Source organism: Apis cerana, linkage group LG4 (assembly GCF_029169275.1).
Source record: "Apis cerana isolate GH-2021 linkage group LG4, AcerK_1.0, whole genome shotgun sequence".
NCBI lineage: Eukaryota > Metazoa > Arthropoda > Insecta > Hymenoptera > Apidae > Apis > Apis cerana.
Window position 1 is genome coordinate 5,756,215 of NC_083855.1, and position 16,455 is coordinate 5,772,669.

At 25.6% G+C, this 16,455-nt stretch overlaps 2 protein-coding genes across 4 annotated transcripts in view; both read left to right on the plus strand.

The window, feature by feature from the left end:
* LOC108003368 (protein kibra) overlaps positions 1–4,933 on the plus strand; it is a 39,720-nt gene extending 34,787 nt beyond the window's left edge. For all 3 annotated transcript variants that reach the window (XM_062073831.1, XM_062073830.1, XM_028669513.2), the window contains 7 exons: positions 81–1,598; positions 2,090–2,176; positions 2,463–2,652; positions 2,857–3,318; positions 3,419–3,634; positions 3,714–4,192; positions 4,376–4,933. In XM_062073831.1, the coding sequence (XP_061929815.1) occupies positions 81–1,598; positions 2,090–2,176; positions 2,463–2,652; positions 2,857–3,318; positions 3,419–3,634; positions 3,714–4,192; positions 4,376–4,658 (3,235 nt within the window). In that variant the 3' untranslated portion in view covers positions 4,659–4,933. The remainder of the gene's footprint in view (positions 1–80; positions 1,599–2,089; positions 2,177–2,462; positions 2,653–2,856; positions 3,319–3,418; positions 3,635–3,713; positions 4,193–4,375) is intronic.
* A 2,419-nt stretch (positions 4,934–7,352) lies between these two features.
* Positions 7,353–15,988, plus strand: LOC108003395 (uncharacterized). Its single transcript, XM_017065613.3, has 10 exons — positions 7,353–7,638; positions 11,194–11,503; positions 11,833–12,010; positions 12,183–12,831; positions 13,117–13,367; positions 13,668–13,840; positions 14,095–14,317; positions 14,496–14,670; positions 14,991–15,216; positions 15,586–15,988. Exons 1-10 carry the CDS (start codon positions 7,512–7,514, stop codon positions 15,869–15,871), a joined length of 2,598 nt encoding a protein of 865 aa, XP_016921102.2. The 5' UTR covers positions 7,353–7,511; the 3' UTR covers positions 15,872–15,988.
* Positions 15,989–16,455: the final 467 nt, after the last annotated feature.

Sequence of the window (16,455 nt, forward strand, 5' to 3'; positions counted from 1 at the left end):
TACATCGATAAAAATTATAATTAAATTATAATTATTAAAAATCAAGTTTTCAATCTTCCTTCTTCTTATTTCTAATGTAGCGTTGAGCAAAAATTGAGTGGTCATCATGGCGGTTGTTACAACATTACGGAGGCTCAGGCGATTATGACTGAGCTTCGAAATATTCAAAAATCGCTGAGTTCGGGCGAAAAGGAGAAAGCTGAGTTGATGCAGTCTTTAGCTCAATTGAAGGATGAATTGACGAGATTGCAGCTTTGCGAAGGTAGTCCCGAGGCCAGCACGCTCAGTTTACCTCAGGAAAAACTTAGTACGGCATCTCAAACCGATTTATCCGGTGAATTAGTGCCTATCGGCACGCGTTTGGCCGAAATGGCGCGGATGAGGTTACAATATGACGAGGCGAGAAAGAGGATACAGCATATTCAACAACAATTAGCGGATCTCGAGGAAAAGGTAACTCCTGGCCAGACGGAAAGCGACAAGGATAAATTGCTGCTCTTCCAGGAGAAAGAACAATTGCTTCGAGAATTAAGAAGTATCACGCCACGTACCAGAACGCAACAAGATATGAAGAAGATCCAGAGCGAGATCCGTCGCCTTGAGCAGGATCTAAACAATGCGCTTGAATTGTCGAATAAGACAATTACCGATCGCGTGCGACTACACGAGGAAAAACAATTGTTACTACAGCAATTGAGGGACGCCTTACGCTCGATGGCGATGCTCGAGGGTCAGTTGAAGACTCTCAGCGCGAGTACGCTTTCGGTCAGTAGTAGTTCCAGCCTTGGAAGTCTCAGTACGACTAGCAGTAAAGGTTCTCTAAGTTCTGGACTGAGTTTCACCGATATTTATGGTGGCCCCCAGTGCCTTGGTCCTGTTACTTCTCAACAAGACAGACCGGTCGATATGGTTGACCTCCATAGACGAGTGGAGAGATTACTTAGAGGTTCGGAACAAAACAATCTTGTGAGCACGCCATCGCCGGGTCGATCACAACCAAGTTTGTCACCAAGATCGAGTCTATCTAGTGTCAGCCCACCGGTTTCACCGTTATATGAAAATGCCCCAATGGGCCCACCACCCGCGTACGAACACGTGGAGATGCAGAGACGACATCAGAGACTCACCGCCTCATCTAACGTTCATTTAGACGGAAATCAGTTGGAGGATCGTTTGGCGGAGCTTAGGCTCAGTCAACAGCAAACGTCGTCGCAAGAACAGACGTGTGCTGGTTCCCAAGATCGTCTCAAGTTGGTCGGTGGCCCACATCCACCGGTCGAATTGCAATCTGGAAATATGTCCCAAGGCAGTGGCCTCGGCAGGCCTGTATGCGTGATGCAGCATCCTTCGCAGGATCCACCGCCTCTTTCACCTATCAGCGAAACACCTCCTCCCACCGGTATTCGTTCGAGAGCCAGCAGTTCCGGTACGAATACCAGATCCGTCTCGGCTGCTGTTTCCGATGAAAGTGTTGCAGGTGATTCGGGAGTATTCGAGGCCTCTAACCGAAGAAAACTACCTGGAGCAATTGATGATGTGAATTCTTTGGCGTTGGGAGAGATGAGCTTAGAGACGGCACAGGTGCAAATTAAACTTAGGTTTGTTTTAAGCTTTTAATTTTGTTTATTATCTTAAAAGATTGATAAAAGAGCTTTGTGAGATAGATATAGAAGAATTGAGGGATTTTTGTTTCCTATTCTTATATTAATTATTTCTAATTTCTTATAATTTCTTATAATAATTATTTTCATGAATGAAGGGATAATTATGATTCTGATTGAATTAAATATGAATTATTTATAAATCATTATAAAAATATAAAAAGAAATATTGAATTGCATATTTATAATTTTTCTATAATGTACAAACATATGAGAATTATTAATAATCGAATATTAAGATTATGTTGAAGAAAATTATTTTTTAATAAAATAATCGAATCATTTTGTTGAAAAAAATGTAATCTAATTTTTAGTAAATATGATATTAATAAATCCTAAATAAAATCCTAATTTTATACAATTTATACTTTATATTAGTGTTCAATTAAGTTTTTATAAATATTTAAATAAATAATTTATTTGTATAGATATTCTGTAAGTGACGGTTTGCTCCATGTTGGAATTGAACGTGCCAGAAATTTGGCTGCTCTTTTTATTCCTAACAACGCGCAAGTGTAAGTATTTCTTTAATCGTATAATAGATTTTTATTGTTTTATTAAAATCTTGTTTTAATAAAAATTCCAAATTAATTTATATTACAAATTACAAATTATTTAATTAGAACAAAAATTTTTTAATCAATAAAATTCTTTTATATAAGATATTCTTTTAAAATATTCAAAACAAAAATACATATTTAGTGATAAGTATTGAGAGAAAAGAAATTTAAAATTATAATTATTGAATGAAAATTAAACATCGTGAAAACTAATAATTGTCTTTTCTCTGTTTAAATTTAGATATATAAAGGCTGCATTACTTCCAATGCAACCGCCCGTTAATCACATGTGTTGTACAAAACCAGTTGTGGATCTGCGCAAACCAACCTTCGGTGAAACATTCCCGATTGCAGTTCCACTCAACAAATTATATACGAAGACATTACAAGTCAACGTTTGGTGTACAGGCAATGAGTCTGAGGAATGCTTGGTACATGTCTTTTGATTTCTTTTTATTTCTTTTTTTTGAAAAAAAAGATGACAATAAAATATAGAAAATTACATTGACTGTTTGATTAATATGCAATAATGATTTGATTAAATGTCAATTAAGTAATTATTACAATATTTTAATATATATATATTTTTTTATATAATTTATTATTTTTCTCATACTTGATATTCTTTATTTCAGGGATCCGCCCAAGTGTCCCTTGCAGACTTTAGTCCCGAATCACCAAGCGTAAAATGGTACAATATACTCTCTTTCCGCTTCATGCAACCATCTGATAGTCCAAGTACTAGCACCAGCAATAGTAATAGTATCTCTACCAGCGTAATGAGACAGGCCAAACACGATAAACAAGAATCAGATTTATCGGTATATCGTGGTATACAAAATATGAAAGAAGAAAGTAGTGACGAGAGCACAATCATTAGCTCTCAAACATCGACTTTGACGAGAAATCAGGGATGCGATGAACTTCAAACGGCAATTTCGTTAAGACTAGAAGAATTAGCCAATTGTTTGGGAAGTCCGGAAGAAGAAGATGAAAATGGTGGTAGCGAAAGCGGAAGTGAGGATAGTGATGAGGAAGGTATCATTGTGGAATTTACGATGGAAGATAATGTTCTGGAAGATGTATTGGAGCATGAAGTAAATAATACTTTATCAAATTTTATTTTACCCATAATTCTTTAATTTATATAAAAATAATCCTTTTATAATTGTAAATTTTATTTATAAATAACTATAGGAAGATGAAGAATTAAACGAAGAAGCAAGACAAACTCAGGATAAAGAAACCAATACTGAATGTGTTTTTATCCCAGAACAAGGAAAACAGAGGAAACTTTCAGCAGCCGGTGTTGTTTCTAGCGCCATGCACGATGACAAAAATTCTATTGTAATTAAAAGAAGTCAAACATTTTCACCCAGTGCTGCAGTCAGCAAAAATCATTATATTTGTCGAGTAAATTTTATTTCTTTTTTAAAATATTCTCAAATTTTTTTTTCTATTTTTTTAATTTATTTTATTTTTTTTATTACAGTTAAATCGTAGCGATAGTGATAGTAGTATGCCACTTTATCGTAGAGGCGGACCTTTTCAACGAAATTCAGTCGAAAGACGATCACTTAGATGGCGAAGACCTTTATCTGCACTAAGTTGTAAAACTGTCTCAAAAAAATCTACCAATTTACCACCTACCGCTAGAACATCTTTAGATCTTGAATTGGATCTTCAAGCACAACATGCTAGATTAAATAATCTTCAAGATGAGTTAAGTAGATTACGTGAATTAAAGCAAAGGTTAGAGCAAGCACGAGAGAAAGGGGACACCGACTTTACAACATGGTTGTTGGAAGATCATAAATTTCAAAATTTAATGGCACAAGCCGAAAGTGGAAAAAATGGTAAAAGTGCTGAGGATAAAAGAGTAGAAAAGATGTTGAAAAAGACTTCAAAAGAAATCTATAAATTACGGAAAACGAAAGCTGGTAAAGGAAAACCAGATATTATTTCATTCAAGTATGTATATTTCAGTATTTAATATATTTAAAATGTTTATTTTTTTTTACGAAAAATAACATATCTCAATTTTTTCAATTTAGTAATATAATAAAAAAAATTAACTATTATGAACTATAATATTATAACTTTGATTAAATTATGTTTTTTCAATGGAAATATTATAAATTAATTCAATTTCAGAGAAAAAATGGCGTTTTTTACACGCGTTAATCTCAATGTTCCTGTACTTCCACCCGAAGATTCATTGTGTGAAAATTTATTATCACCATCATCTATCCAGCATAGAAGACACACTTCGGAGCCAGTTACTACTGAATATATGGTTACTAAACTTGGTGCTCAAGATGTTTCGAATTTGACCGCGCAGTCAGATAGTGTTCCTAATGAAAATACATCAAATGATGGTGAAGAACCAAGAAGGTACGAATACGTCGTCGATAGAGTTCTCGGTGTTGAAGTGTAACGTTTACACTTATTATTTTTATCAATTTATGGATAAGTTGTTCAAATCGTTGGATAATTTAATTAATACGTACCAGTCCAGTGACTTTTAGCAAAAACAAAGAATTGAAAAAAAAACAATAAAATATTGTTTTTTTGCTTTTTTCGAATTCTAAGTGCCATGCACGATGATTGAAAAAAGAATAGATAAAGTACATTTACCGAAGTACATTTGAACAGCACATACGTAGTGATGCTAGTGTAATTAATATAATAAATTGAACAAAATGTTACTGATATTGTTATTGTTTTTTTTTATTATTGGTTTTGACGCGAGAACGCCGCAAAATTTTTAGAAAGACTTATGAAACTATAGAAAGAAACTATAGACAAAAATGCGTGAGATGAACGCTTTGTACATACGAAAATCGTAAATTATTTAAATGAGATTTTATGCGAGAATTATTTAATTTTAATCAATTCCATTGGGTTTCTCTTTTAAATCCCGGTTCATTATTTTTATGTTAAATTGCTTTGTTCGCTATCCTTTATATTTTCTCTTTAGAGTAATGGCCCCATTAAGCAGCTGGACTGCAATGTAATAAACAACGGAAAAGAGACAAAAAGGAAAGAGGAAAAGGCTATCGCCCTGGTTGGTTGAATTCTGCCTTGATTTCATTACTGCCATTTGTAATTTGTAGTTACAATTTTGGATACTTGTATCTTTCTTATATTCTCAACTATGATATGATCAGTGATTGTCTTTTTATTATATTTTTATTATTTGAGTTGAGTTTAACCATGTTCCGTTTCAATTAAATAATTTTTTATCAACTCAAAGTAAATTGCAAATGTCTGTATAGTATACAATATTGGCACAAATTATATATAGGATATACATATGCACGAATTTTTTATTTTCTTCATTTTTTTTAATAAAATATCTCTTTTATTTAATAGAATATCTCTTTAACGCAAAGAAATAAAAGAGAAAGAAAAAGAGAAAGAGAGATAGAAAGAGATATTCATTAAAAAAAATAATTAAATGTATCATATCATTGATAATGGATACTTGGAATTTCTAAATAACTAAAAATAATTAATAAATTATTTTCCATACATATCAATGATTACTGTTGAAGATACTAATTATGATTTATTAAAAATTAAAAATTATTTTTATTTCATTGAAGCGGAATTAATATTTGTAAAAAAAGACTTTTATTTGTAAAAATTATTTAATTATTTTATACGTTTCTTTCTTAATACAAAAGTAATAATTAATTAAGAATATTCTAATATATATAAATTGTTGTAAAAAAATTTATATTAGTATAAGATATGAGAATTTAAATTTCAATTTTATGCATGATCATTTTGTATGTATATCGAGGAACCTAGTTGGAATTGTTTTTGGAGGATTAGTAAAAATCTTCTAAACAACGATTATGTAAATAATTTTGTATATACGCATCGACAATCATGTTTACGCGTCTATAAAATATAAATATATATATATATATATATAGATACAAATTTTTTATATATACATATATTCACATGTATTTACGCGTGCATGCGCGTGTGTATGTATGTTCAACATATGTTATATGTATGTATCTATAATGTGTAAGTCAGAAATTATGCGATAAATTTGTATGAACCGCAAATACATATTATTATGGTAAAATATGTACAACTATATAACAGCTTTTGTTATTTTTCTGATATACAAAAAAAAAAAACAAGAGTTGTTTTGTGTAATAAAACTACACTATCAAAGTGTAGAATCTTACGTATGTATGTTACGTATGTATGTATTTAATTTACATTAACATATTATGTACCATTTTGTCTTACTGTGTTGAATCAAATATAACAATGTTGATGTCGATGATAACGATAAATAATAATGGTAATGCGGTTATGCAAACGATAGTTAAAAAACTGACGATAATGCTATTAACAAAGGTATCAATGATAATGGCAATATTAAAGTGGTGGCAATGAGTATAATAGAACATGAAATATGAATCATGGTACTGATATCGATAAGAATAGTAATAATATAATAAGTTCTTAATGAAATATATACACCTACATAAACACGTACATCCTTCGAAAAATCACAGTATGACTTGTAATTAATGATAATGATTTAAATGGTAGTGATTCGTATGATTAAAAGAAAAAAAATATATTATATTCTTGCCATATTATTTTGTATCGTAAATTTTGTTTCTCAGACTTTTAATGATTAATATATTTCTTTTAATTCCTGAATTTTTTATGTGACTAACTAAGCAGTGGTGCAATAAAATCATTCTAACAAAACAGTCTGAGTAATGTAAAAATATGATATTTAAAAATTATGCACTTAATATAATACAATTGTTTAATATTCAGAATCAATTTTCTTTTTTATATATTTTGGGTAAATATTTATTTTTTTAAATTTTATATTAGAAAAATATTTTTAAAAAAGTAAATATACTTATAATATCGAAAATGAAGTTGTAAAAACTATAAATTTTTACTTTGGGTAATTAATTCATAAATTGGAATTTAAAAAATTATATTTACATTTTTAAATTTGAGCTGAAATAAAACAATTTAAATAATTTATTCAATATATAATATATATTAAAGTTTTAAAATGAATAATATTAAATGCAGAACACAATATTCATTAAATAATGTTTAACGATAGAAAAAAATGAAAATTTTTTATTGAAATAACTATGAAATATATTTGCGCATGTTCATAAAATTGCGCCGGCGCAATACATGAATATTCGAGTTTGGATTGGTGTACAGTTCAGTAGATTTGTGAACAGCATCTAACTCTTTAGTATAGCACAGTGCATCCGGCGTGATGTTGTTATATGTTGTTTTACGTACTGCTTTATCAATTTCCTTTGGAGCAATCGTACAAATTCTAATATTTCTTCTTCAAAATTCAAATATCTTGAAAGTGCAAGCTTTCCTTCCACCGGGAGCTGGTTAGTTTATGTTTCATATTATATCTTTATAGATTTAAAATTGAAGGGCTTGTTGTTTCACTTTATGCCGATTAATGTGAGAAGATCTACGACATAAGTATAAATAAGATTAATATTTTCATAATATTTGTTTTTTTAGTTTTTATTTTATATGATAATGCATTACATTTATTCCAATATAGTTTCCATTGTTTAAATTTTATTTAATTTTATTGTTCACATGTATATTTTTCGTTACTAGTTTATATATATGAATTCTTAAATAGTCAAAAAAATTACAAATATTATATTAGGTGAAAAATGACTAAAAATTCTATATAGAATATTCATATTTTGTAAGTAAACGTTTGTTTCACTGACATATATATTATATTAATTCTCATTCATTCAGTTTCTCATTGGCGCGCATTTTTCGAAAACGAATATAACTTATATGATAGTGTAAATACATCATGAAGAAAGTTTGCAACTTATACGTCACTTATACATATCATAGAATTCAAGTTTTCGTGACCATGTATATTATTGTAATACGTGAGTTTCGTGTCGACCTACTCAAAATCGCTGAAGAAATTAAGTGGCAGAATTTAGAAGACTTTAGGTAATTCAACGGTCAGCTGCATATATCTACTAATCGATATTATTATCGACGCCACGCTTCCTGATGTACATAGGTACATACACATGCATGTATAACATCAAGTTTTATGTAAGTACTATACAATTCGCTGACATACGGAACATTTAATAAAATTTAAAGTCTCGCTTCCATTGAATATTTCCACGCAACTAGAATTATTTTGGATGCGAATGATATTGAACTTGAATGCCAAAGACCTTCGGCAAATCGTATTAGATCATTTTATAATTTATTTTGTATAAAAATATATAGTTTATATAATTTGGTGCAAAGTTTCAATGAAATCTTGAAAGTAAATAACAAATGTTATACTTTATTATATTCTGTCGAACATTTTAATTGAAAGAATACATTTTTTTAAGATAAAAATCTTTAAATTTAACATAATTTAATAATAATTTAATAATAATAATGGATACATAGATATTTGAGTTTAATTAAATAATTGTAGATTTTGTATTTTTGTATTCTATTAAGCACGTTAAATATGTATAAACTCATCATGTATTTTTTTGTATTTTTATTTTTACATAAATTTGATCTATTGTGTAATTTTATCATACATAAATAATTACTATAAAAAATAATAAAATTTTTAATGTTAGATTATAAAAATATCAAATATTTTTTTAAGTTGGATAAAGATAATTTTTTAATTGTTGCTTGTTAAAATTTTTTGAAACAGAACTACGGGAAGCAAAAATAAAATAAGCGCTGTGAATTACAGGATATGTAAGTAATTATATGACATTATTTTCGTAAATATGACAACGAAAATTTGAATTCGTTACATGTATTTAAGTATTATATGAAAAATCTAACAAATTTATATTACTGTATATTATTAAAATATTATTATTAATATTTTAATATAATTTCATAATTTAATTTTTTCAAAAATAATATTATTTCATATATTATTCTTAGTAATCAATTTTATATCAATTTAAAAAAAAGAAAAAATTATAAATATTTTATAAAATATACAATGTTTATATGTATTTATATATTATATTAAAAAATCGAATATATTAAATTTCACCTTACAAAAGAAATAATTTTATTTAAGATTCAATTAAAATACTTATCTATATAAATATTTTCGAGATATTAATTAAAGCAAAACATATTATTTACAAGGATTAGCTGATTAGACTGATATGCAATTAAAAATTCATGGCAATGAAGTTTCATGTACGATAAATTGAAATTAGATAATAGTGAAATTTTTAATTTTTTAATTACGTTTAATTACTAGCAATAATTTGTAACAATGCGCATCAGAAAAAGTTATAAAGGCATGGTTTGTAATATAAGAATAGAAGATAAAATTTCGAGAAAAGTAATAAGAATCAATTTACATTATTTTCACCATAGGAACTCAGTTCCCTATCGATTTAACACTACTATCATCGTCTAAAAATACTCAAGGTGTACATCATGAATCTTTACATTAAACAACTATAAATTAAAAGTTTGCGTAATCATAAAATCTTTCTTTGTTAGAATAGAGTAAAATCTCTATTAAAAATTCTCTAAAAATTGATTATATGGTGATCTAATAGAAAATTTTATTTATTTATGAATAAATTAATAATTTTATTCATTTTTATTTTAATGATAACTATTTGTCAAATCAAGGTTTATAATTTATTTATTATTTGAGGTTTGTAATTTGAAATTTGATCATGAAATTTTTTTTTAATCAAAAAAAAAATCAAGTAATTCATTTTATATATTATAATAATTTCAATGATCAATGACCTTGTGTAATAAGTAATTTGTAGTCACGCATTGACAAACTTTTTAATAGGAAATTTGTATCATAAGTTTGTGTACTCTAATCGATAATTTTATATTCCTTGAACTTGTTGAAATAATTTTTCAAATTTGTTTATGTATTAATTTCAAATTTTATTTTTTCAAATAGAAAAACTATTTTAATTAAAGTATTAAATATCCAAATTATTGTATAAATACTATCTAAATGGAAATATTGACTATATATATGTGTGGGTAATCTAATCACAAAATTGTAGTCGACAAAGTACATACGGATGATACTTCCGGAACTATAAACAGACCATAAAATCAAGCTGCTATAACACCAAACAAATTCATTTGTATCAAGTTTAAAACAATTATTTATATCAAAAAATTATTCGAAATTAAATTTAAAATTAATAATCAAATATACGAATATCCAATTATTATTCAATTTCAATTATTTTTAAAACAAATCCGAATATTAATATTTTATTTATTATTTAGCATTTTAACATTTATTATTTATTACTAATTTTTTTAAAAAAATATTAAATAAAATAATGATAATGTAAAAAATAAAATATGTTAATTTCATTATTTTGTTTTATGAAATATGAAAATCATTAATTCTTTATTTCTCGTTTCTCTCCCCGTTATATACAAAGGGTAATTTGCAACTTCCACAAAGCAAGAAGATAGCGTGATAACTCTATCAATATTTGAGTTCGTCTGCGATTATATGATCGTAGTCTCGTAAACGATTTGCATGACACAAGGTTATTGTCCTTATCAACAGCGAATGAATTCCTAGAAAAGTTTACTTGCGCATCAATGCATTTGTCTATTTTTCTTTTACTATTAGCTATGTGAAAATTTAAAATGTTTGAAAAATTTTAAAAATTTAAAATTCTATAAAAATTTATAAAATTTTACATTCATTCATTTTATTGGTTTTATTCTTGCATTTTATTATTATAAAATACGATATAAAATTTTTTATTTTAATATAATTTATATTTCAATATAATTTATTTTTAAGTTTATTGATTAATAAATCAAATAAATCATGTTAAAATGTATTGCTTTCTATTAATTAAATTTCTATTAATTAAATTTTATAATTTATTAATAAATATATTTTATCACAGAGGATGAAATTATTCTCATTGAACATCTACCAGGACGTCGGGTTCATCTTCAGGATTTCTTTTGGTCAGATGCAAAAGATGCTCCACCATGGATAGATCAAGGGTTGACTTTTTATGAAACTAAAACAATTCATCATACTGTAACATTGTATGCACCTGCAGAAGATAAAGATAATCATAAACCACTATTTCCTGATCAAATTGATTCTACTGAACCAAAATGCATTGCTTGTATTGAACCTACACCTACATTAGATAGTGATGAAGATCAAAATATTGGTATCCTTATTGGAGAAGATCCTGGACCAAGGTATTTATTTATTGTTTTTATATAAATAAATTTTATGTAAAAATTAAATTGAAATTGTATTATAATGTTTAATAGAATTTTAATTTAATAACACATTTCAAGATCATTAGAATTAATGAGATGTAAGCCTTTTTTAAATAATTATCGTAGTTTATTTATATAAAATATAAAAATGAACTAAATTTTAAAAGTAACATTTAATATAATTTTAATCATTATAGTTTATTATTTATTATAGTTTTTATTTATTTAAAAATTATTTAAAAAAAATATTATAAATAAATTTTTTTAATTTTTTAAATAAATTAATATTATTTTTTATATTTTAGATATTGGTTGCTAACCGTTCTTCGTGCAGGTGAAACTATACCACCTAAAATTGAACTGAAATTAGCTCGATTATATAAGACTGCATTTTTAAGACAACAACAACGTCATCTTGGACTTTTACAAACAGATACACGATTACGAAGAATTACAAGAGGACACGCTCTTGTTAAAACTAAGGTACATATGAATATTACATATTGAGAATTTGCATATTATTGAATGTTGTAAAATTAAAAATATCAATAAATAATTAATATGATTTTTTAATTAAATATAATTTTTAATAATATATTTATTGTAAAATTAAAATCAAGATTTAAAAAAAAATATCATTTAAATATTCTTTTAGTCAGAAATTGCTGATCAAAATGAAATATACGAAAATCCTGCAATCTCATCTACTAAATTGAGAATTCAAACGAATTCAGAAGCTCAAATTTCAACAATGCCAAATAGTATAAAATTGGTATCTACTTTTAATAATACTCTTTTACCAACATCCAATGTTAATGATATTGAAAATCATAATGAACATATTCAAATGGATAATTTTTACTTAAAAAGATTAAGTCTTATCAAAGATAAAAAAAATATATCAACTACAACAGCATCAATAGATTTCAATGAAAATATCACAAATTACACAAATCAACATTCCTTGGAGAATAATATATCCTTTAATTTGTCTTCCATGATGCATAATCTTCAAGATTATAGAAATAATTATTCAATGTCGGAACAAGAAGTATCTAATAATGTTGATGAAAAGAATATAAGCAAACATTCTAAATTACGTTTATTAGATCGTACTGGAGAGGAAACTGTTCAAGTTAGAATGCAAAATACAAGTATAACTGAAAGTGCCACAAAGTTGATTTACTCTGTTCACTTAGGTGGAAAACCTGTACCTGCAGAAACAGCTGCTAGGGATATGGCTCTTTTATCATCCCAAGAAGTTGCATTGGAACTTGGTGCACCAGTTCTTATTCAAAGTGAACGTAAATGTCTATTTATAAATACGTTTATCAATTATCTTTTGCAACTTTGAATTTTATTAATTAATCATAATAATATAATATAATTATCATAATATAAAAAAAATTACAATGTTTATAATTTTAGTTATATTTAAAAATTATTATAAATATTTATAAAAATAAAATATTTAAAAAAAAAATAATTATTTTTAAAAATAAGTATAATATTTTTAAGAAGAAATTAATATATTGAAAAATAGAAGTATGAACTGTTTTTAATAAGATTATCTTGTATTTTTTATATAGCTTATTTGAAAGAAACACGACCATTGGCTCTTTCAAGAAAAAGAGATGCATGGCTATTAATTGGTGCAACAAGTGCTGGTTTTATTTTGTTAGCATTTGTTGTAATAGGATTAATTTTTGCAGCAAAAAGAAAAAGAGCACATAGTGCAGTAGCTGCACCACCAAGTCATCATATTTTAAAGAAAAAAAGGGAATATATACAAGCAACTGTTGATAATAATGCCTGTTCAACATCGGAAATGGAAATTAAGGTATTTATATATTTATTTAATTGATAAATATATTGATTAATTTTTAATATCAATTAAAATTATTTTAAAAAATTATAATTCGCTTAATAGTTTGTATAATATTAATTATACAAATGCAAAATGTTTGAAAGAGAATATATTATATATTCATATTATAATCTAAATAAACAATTAAAATTACAAATAATTATAGCAACTCATGTATTTATGAATAATTAACATCAGCGAATATTTTCTTCTAAACTAATTTGTCATAAAATAGCTCTATTGATCTTTTGCAAATTCTATCTTTCCTTACAGACTGATGGTACCAGTCAGAGACAAACCCTTGGTAGTTTGTCAAGAACTCCAGTCTCTATTGAAACTCCCGATAGTCTTGAAGCAGAAATTCATGAAGTTTCAAGCGACGATGACGAACAAAAAAATAAAGTACGGGAATCAAGTTCATGGGAACATTCTCTAAAGAAATCAAGGTATAACAAATCATAAAAATAATAAAAAATGAAATTTCTAAAATTGTTTATATATTTTTTTTATTAAATTTTAGATTCAATTTATATTTTGATTGTATTTGTATTTTATATTTTAAAAATAATTTTAAATTTTATAAATATATAAATAAATATATAAAATATAAGTTTTATATTTATTATAAAAAATGTAATTTATAATCTATATATATTCTTAATTGGCTTAATATTAATATATTCTTATTGTTTAATTGTAGACTTATACATGGAAGAATGTCTCGAACAAATGCCATTGATACACCTCGAACTTCTGACTCAACAGATATAATTGTAGATCATTTAGATTCTTTCGAAAATAATTATACAAAACAAGAAGAACCTACTGCTTCACCATATTCTTATCTTTCTATGCCATCTTGTAAGGCATTTCCTAGCATGAAAAATGTTGAACCACTTTCCAGAGTATTGGAACCAGTTATGGTGAGCAAATTATATTTACATTCCATTTTTTATTTTTAATTAAAATTGTATGAATACATAATATTAAATATAAAATTATTAAAATAAAAAATATTAAAAATAATTTATCATTTCATATTTGTCATAATTTTTATACATTATTAGAGTTTTTATAAATATATATATATTTTTTATTTAGGTCAAACATTTAGATATAGATTCTCCAAAAGAGATGAGACGAGAAAAAAATCATTTTGATGTTTATAAAGATGATGAAGATAAATTTTTTGCGCGAACTTCAAGTGCAATTAAAGATCCTGGAGTTATAGGTCCTATAGTTTGGAATCTTCGAAAACAAAACTTATCTACTGAAAGTATGATTCTTTTTAATTTATTTATACTAATTTATTGATAATATTTTTTATATTAATTTAATTAAATATAATTTTTATTATATTGCTTTGTTTTTAATACATTTTTATATATTTTTTATATTATTTATATATTTTAAATGCATTATAAAAATTGATATAAAAATGAATTTCAAACTTATATTATTTTATTTTATTTATATAATTTATTCGTACTTGTTTTTACGTTTTAAAATTAATTTCTAAATAATTTTTAATAATTTCATAGTAAAACATATAAAAATTATAAGACATATAATAATATTTCTTTGATATAATTTCAGATAATGATATATTAGGAACAGAAATTGATTCAAGTTACATAATATCATCTGGACCTGTAGGAAAAGCAAGAAAAAGACTTCACGAACTTCTTGAAGATTCTTTTAGTCTTTTTGGAAGTAGAGATCAAAAATCAGATGTACAATTATATACCACACAATCAATTTCAATAGAACCAGACACTTTTACAATATTTTCAGAAACTAAAGAAAGATCTACTCATGCAAGGTAATTATATTTAAATTATAATTATTTTTTAAATATTTTCCATTAAATATCATTAATAAATAAAAATAAATTTGTATCTATCTATAAATTTGTATGTACACTAAATTTGATGAGGGAAAATTATTTTGATGATGATTAATTATATAATAAATATTATATAAATATATAATAAATATTATACTCATAAATACATAATAATATATTTTTTGTTATTATTATTATAATTATTATAATTATTTATTTATTATATAATTTATTTATATTTAAATTTTAAAAATTTTTAAAAACTATATAATTCTTTTTATAATATATAATAATTTTTCAATGTAAACATTATTATATTATAATAATATTTTTATATTTTTTTAGTCCTGTATCTTCACCATTAACAGAAATGCATACTCGACCTCGTACATCGTTATTGCTAAAATATAATACGATAGATAACGATAGAATTGCTGAAAATGGACATTTTGTACCATCTCGCAATAATTGGGGTTCTAGACCATTAAGTGCTGGTCCATTTCATAAGCCTAATTTACCGATTGTAAATTCGAGACGCATACTTACAGATTGTCAACTTCCACAAGAAGATCCAGCAGTACCATTAATAGCTTCAATTAAGAAAGAACTTGAAAAATTTTCTTCGCAATAAACAATCAAAGAATTATGATATTAAGCGATAAAAAGTATTAAAAACAAGTACAATTGAATGTAATCTAAAGATACAATTGAAAAAAATTATTAAAGAGATTGATAAGTATAATTTTAATTATATTTCTATTTTTATTTTTTACATTAATATTATTGAAAATATTCTAATAAAAAAGTATTATATGATTTTTTTACTGAAAATGATTATATGACAAGATTTTCTTGATTATAATTAAAAGAAATTAATTATTAGCATAAAAATATCACATAACAGAAACTATAGTTTCTATAAGTAATTAATATTTATAAAATGGGAAGAAGACGTATAAAAATCAGTATTTAAAATTGCATTTGTAACAATTGTAAATATTTAACAAAATTTTGTATGTATAATTAGTGTTTGTATTCTATGTAATGTATATACAACAAGATATATTGAAATTTATTAATATTGAACTCATTCATTGAAATGATATATACAAATACAGTGTGACTTTTATTAGCAATTTAATCGATTTTTTCTATAAAACTTATATATCATACAAAATTATTACAATTAAATATAGAAAGACTGCCAAAATTAAA